The sequence below is a fragment of the Otolemur garnettii genome, unplaced genomic scaffold, assembly GCF_000181295.1.
Source record: "Otolemur garnettii isolate 467f Iridium unplaced genomic scaffold, OtoGar3 scaffold00140, whole genome shotgun sequence".
NCBI lineage: Eukaryota > Metazoa > Chordata > Mammalia > Primates > Galagidae > Otolemur > Otolemur garnettii.
The window spans coordinates 3,607,119-3,612,146 of record NW_003852535.1 but is presented as its reverse complement, the minus strand read 5'-3'; the positions used below and the strand labels follow the sequence as shown (position 1 = coordinate 3,612,146).

The window sequence follows — 5,028 nt, the reverse complement described above, 5'->3', positions numbered from 1 at the left end:
CAATTTTTTCTTTTTAGAGACAGAGTCTCACTTTATCAACCTCTGTGTAGTGCTGCAGCATCATAGCTCACAGCAAACTCCAGCTCCTGGGCTTAGGCAAATCTCTTGCCTCAGCCTCCCGAGTAGCTGGGACTACAGGTGCCCGCCACAATGCCTGGCTTTTTTTTGTTGCAGTTTGGCCAGGGCTGGGTTTGAATTCGCCACCCTTGGTATATGGGGCCGGCGCCCTACCCACTGAGCCACAGGCACTGCCCCCACAATAATTACTTAGTGACAAATCAGAGTTGAGAGACACTTTGAAACTTTTGCATTACACTTAGTTACAATTAGTTGAAGTCTTAAAAAAAACCTGGAAGTTATTTTAAACTTTCCCGTCTACACCAATAAACCAGAAGAAATCATATACCCAGGGTCATTTTCACTGCCTTTCTTCATTTTTAAGAGACTGAACTGTAGCTGAGGGTTTAGGGCCATTCTTGCCTTGGGGGAATTGCCCTGGGCTTCCCTTCACAGGCCTCTAGTCGCCCAGAGAAGCCCCCTAGGGGAGTCCTTTTGCCCTTTGTTTGGAGCTGACCTTTAGTTAACATGATTTAGCCTTTTTTCTCACACACATGAAAACGCCAATTGAATTTAATTTTGCAATGAAAGACAATAAAAAGGACCTTGCAACACACCTACAACATTTGAAACACACTTAAAACATCCGAAAAATACCAGAACGAGCCCGTACAAACTTAGCTAGTAAATAAAGCAATCCTTTAACAACATTCAAACAAAGCATGCAAACTACAAAGAGAGAGAGAGAAGCTGAAGAGGTCTATAGAGATAAATAGGAAAAGTTTGGGACCATGGAAGAGAAGAGAAGATAGTAAAAGCTGGGAGAGCACAACTTTCAGAGACCTCCCATGTCCTGGGGTCAGAACCACTGCTGGAGACCCCAGGGCCTCTGAGTGCTACCTCTTTGCTCAGCTCTCAACCAGACAAAAGGAGTAAATATAGAACAGTTTCAAAAGTCTTCTAACATTCCCTTCAATTCCTTTGCCGAGCCGAGGGGAATTAGAAAGTTCGTTCCCCAACAGTCTCTCACCTGTGACCTGGATGTCAGCAGCCACACTATGCACATTTACCAGCTGATGAGCATTAAAATTATTAGTTTCCATTATAACTATAGAGAAAAGCACGACAGAGGTAAGTGGTCCCATTGCTTATGACAGATTGTCAATCCCGGATGTGAGCCCCCAAATATGATACAGGAATGTCGTTTTCCATAGGTTCTTGGGTCTCAGTGATTTGAAGAATAAATCCGCGGACCACAGATCAGTAGTAAGACAGGATTTATTTACAGAAAATAATACAGGGGTGGCGCCTGTGGCTTAAAAGGGTAGGGCACGGTCCTACCTGCTGGAGGTGGCGGGTTCAAACCCAGCCCCAGCCCCAGCCAAAAACTGCAAAAAAAGAAAGAAAGAAAGAAAGAAAATAAAAGAATACAAAAAACACCAGAGCTCCTGGCAGAGTGGGGAAAACGCAGTCAGGAGAGAAAAGTGCTCTCTCTCTCCCTGTCTGTCTGTCCCTGGGCTCTATGTTTAGGGGTATATATAGTCACATGGGGCCCTCTGTAGTTACATTCAGCAGGGTTCGGTAGTTACATTTAGTGTGTTGGTAGTTACATTTAGCATGCCTGGGACCCTCTGTGATGTATCTGGGATACTCAGTAGTTACATTTAGCATGTCTGGGACAACTCATCTGGGACAGTGTGTCTGGGACCTGTCTAGGACCCTTCTGGGAACTGAATGAATGGCTACAATGCCTTTCATTTCCAGGCTTAGGAAATTTACATGAAACTGACCAGGCCTAGAAAATGGGGGTTCCCTGTTTAGCCTAAGGTGCTGGTGTCTTCCTAGCAGTTGTCTGGACCCTCTGGCTACTGGAGCCTCCTGCAGGGCCCCCTGCTTACCCTTCAGCCCACTGGTTCCTCTGCTCTCTGCCACCGCATCAACAGCACCAAGGCGGAGGCAGCCGATCTGTGTCCCCTCCTACCTCAAGCTCCACAAGGTGGCTAGGACACCACTTGTCCTGTATCACTAGCACTCTGGGAGGCCAAGGTGGGTGGATAGCTTGTGCTCACAGGTTTGAGACCAGTCTGAGCAAAAAGCAAGACTCCCGTCTCTAGTAAAAATAGAAAAACTGGCTCGGCGCCTATAGCTCAACCGGCTAAGGCGCCAGCCACGTACACCTAAGGTGGCGGGTTCGAATCCCCAGCCCGGACTCGCCAAACAACAATGATGGCTGCAACCAAAAAATAGCCGGGCATTGTGGCGGGCGCCTGTGGTCCCAGCTACTTGGGAGGCGGAGGCAGGAGACTCGCTTGAGCCCAGGAGTTGGAGGTTGCTGTGAGCTGTAATGCCACGGCACTCTGCCCAGGGGGACAGCTTGAGGCTCTGTCTCAAAAAAAAAAAAAAAAAAAAAAGAATGGGAGACCAGAGGTGTAGGCCAGCTGTATCATGTCTGCCCCAGCCTGAGAAACTTCATTTTATTTTCAATATATGTGCTTTCATTGGAAACAAGTGTGCCTTCATTGTTGTGACAGCTCTAAGGAAGCATGTGGACTCTGCTCTTTTGCAGGAGGGTAGGTCAGGTTCTTTTACTTACAGTATACCTAGACTTACTTGGGCAAGAGTGAGTTTGTTCAAGGTGGGATTTACTGCTCTGGCTGTAGAACCATCTGCTATTGTTGAGCCTTTTTCATAGGTCTGTTTCTCTCGGCAAGTTCATCAGTGAAGGATTCAGCAGGAGACACGTTACACACTTACTCTGCTTAATCTGGGTAAATTTAATAAAGGGATTATTTACAAAAGTGTGGGGAGAGTTGAGAGAACAGAGGAGGGCTCCTAAGTACTGGATAACCCGTGTGCAGGGACAGGATTGGGTGTGAGGAGTGCAGCAATGTAGTTCTCACACCAGAAAGGAACGCTGTCCCGTGCATTGTGATTTTGGCTGTTTCATCTCCAAACTTCCAGTACAGCCTGGGTGCTCAATAAATGTCTGTTGAATGAATAAATGCATGGAAAGTCTGGAATGCCTGAATAAGCAAGTCTTGGAGTTATATACCCTGTATTTGAATCCAGGCTCTGAATGACCTCAACCTTCTGAGCTTGCGACCTCATCTGTAAACCGGAATAACAATAAAGCCTGCCTCCTGGGGTTGCTGTATGGATTAAAAGAACAGCTAGTTACAATGCTTACTAGGTAAAAGAAGACTTTAAATATTTACTAAATAAAGGCGCACAGTTAAAGCGCTTCACTATATTATCTTTCACTAATTAATTAATTCCGTTAAAAGTATTTACCGAACACCTATAACACGCCAGGAATTTACTCAAGTCGGTTCTACTAAGGCTGGTGGCCTGTGGGGGGCGGAGCTTTAGTTTTCCCGCCCTTAACAGCGAGGCCCAATCAGACCCTCAGAAGCTGTTAGGGCCACTTCACAGCTGCAATACCGGAAATGGGAGAGGGGTGGCTACATATATTTCCGGTGGAGACCGCGGAGCCGCGGGAGGTGTGGATCCTTCCCTTCAGTTTGCTCCGGGAAGATGTTCTACCACGTGAGCAGGGCACTGGGTGGTGGCACAGGCGGGGTAGAAAAGAGGAGCTAGGCCAGTGCCTGGGCGAGGGGCCGCTTCTCGCCCCATAACCTAACTTGGCCTGGTCTTCATCCCACTGATCCCCGCAGATCTCCTTGGAGCACGAAATCCTGCTGCACCCGCGCTACTTTGGCCCCAACTTGCTCAACACTGTGAAGCAGAAACTCTTCACCGAGGTGGAGGGGACCTGCACGGGGAAGTGAGTGCCGCTCCCTCCGTGCGGCCAGATCTATGCGCGCGGGGCTATTAGCTGCAGTCCCTCCCCGTCCCCTACTCATCCAGCAAGGCCCTGCCTCTGGCTCGGCTCGCGGGCAGCCCTATCACTCTCCCAGGCAGCCAACTGCATCCTGATTTGGGTTACTATAGCACACTCTGCAAAGATGGATAACAAGACGTCCCTTAGCTGAGGTCATTCATTTACTCCGCAAACATTTTCCAAACTCTTGCTGTCTCCCAGACCCTGTGTTGGGCTCTGGGAACATGTAGTGAACAAGAGTCCAACCCTTGTGGAGCTCACACGCTGATCATTGTTGCTTTTTCTGTTCTCCCTCTGTGATTCTGTTTGTTTTCTCTGTCCTGTGTGCTCAGGCACAGCATGGGACATCATTAGCCTCTGTGTTTCCGGAATGACCAGAAAAAGCAGCCTGAGAGTTTGAGGGAGGAAAGAAGAGGGCTGGGACTTGGACTTTGCACAGAGTGGCGGCTCAGAGGGTGCTATTAATGAGTGGGGACTTACAGGGCAGGGCAGTGGAGTACTTGGGCCTCCAGAATAATCTGAGTTTTTTTTTCTTTTTTTTTTGAGACAGAGTCTCAAGCTGTCATCCTGGGTTGAGTGCAGTGGCATTATAGCTAACAGCAACCTCTAACTTTTGGGTTCAAGCAATCCTCTTGCCTCAGTTTTTTCTATTTTTGTAGAGACGGGATCTTGCTTTTTGCTCAGGCTGATCTCGAACTCCTGATCTCAAGCAGTCTACCTGCCTTTCCCAGACTGCTAGGATTATAGGCATCAGCGACGCTCAGCCAACCTGAGGTGGTTTTTGAAGATGCAGGTTCCAGATCCTCATTATTTGCTAAGGAATCAAGACACTGTGGGGTCAGGTGTGAGAATCTGCATTTTAATAAGATAATTCTGAAGCACTCCAAGGACTGAGAACTGTTAGTTCAAAGACTGCAGCCTTATAGCACATTTATTGTAAAATTACCAGAGTAGCATTTTAATTTTTTGAGACAGTCTCGTGCCACAGTTGAGTGCCACATCTTCAGTAGAGCTCACAGCAACCTCAAACACTGGGCGATTCTCTTGGCTTAGCCTTCCAAGTAGCTGGGACTACAGACACTCACCACAAGGCCCAGCTATTTTTTTTTTTTTTTTTTTTGTTGTTGTTG

The 5,028-nt window shown here is 47.6% G+C and overlaps 1 protein-coding gene across 1 annotated transcript in view; it reads left to right on the top strand.

The window, feature by feature from the left end:
• Positions 1-3,534: 3,534 nt before the first annotated feature.
• POLR2G (RNA polymerase II subunit G) overlaps positions 3,535-5,028 on the top strand; it is a 7,349-nt gene continuing 5,855 nt past the window's right edge. The window contains exons 1-2 of the mRNA XM_012810607.2: positions 3,535-3,603; positions 3,732-3,841. Coding sequence (XP_012666061.1) covers positions 3,592-3,603; positions 3,732-3,841 — 122 coding nt within the window. The 5' untranslated portion in view covers positions 3,535-3,591. The remainder of the gene's footprint in view (positions 3,604-3,731; positions 3,842-5,028) is intronic.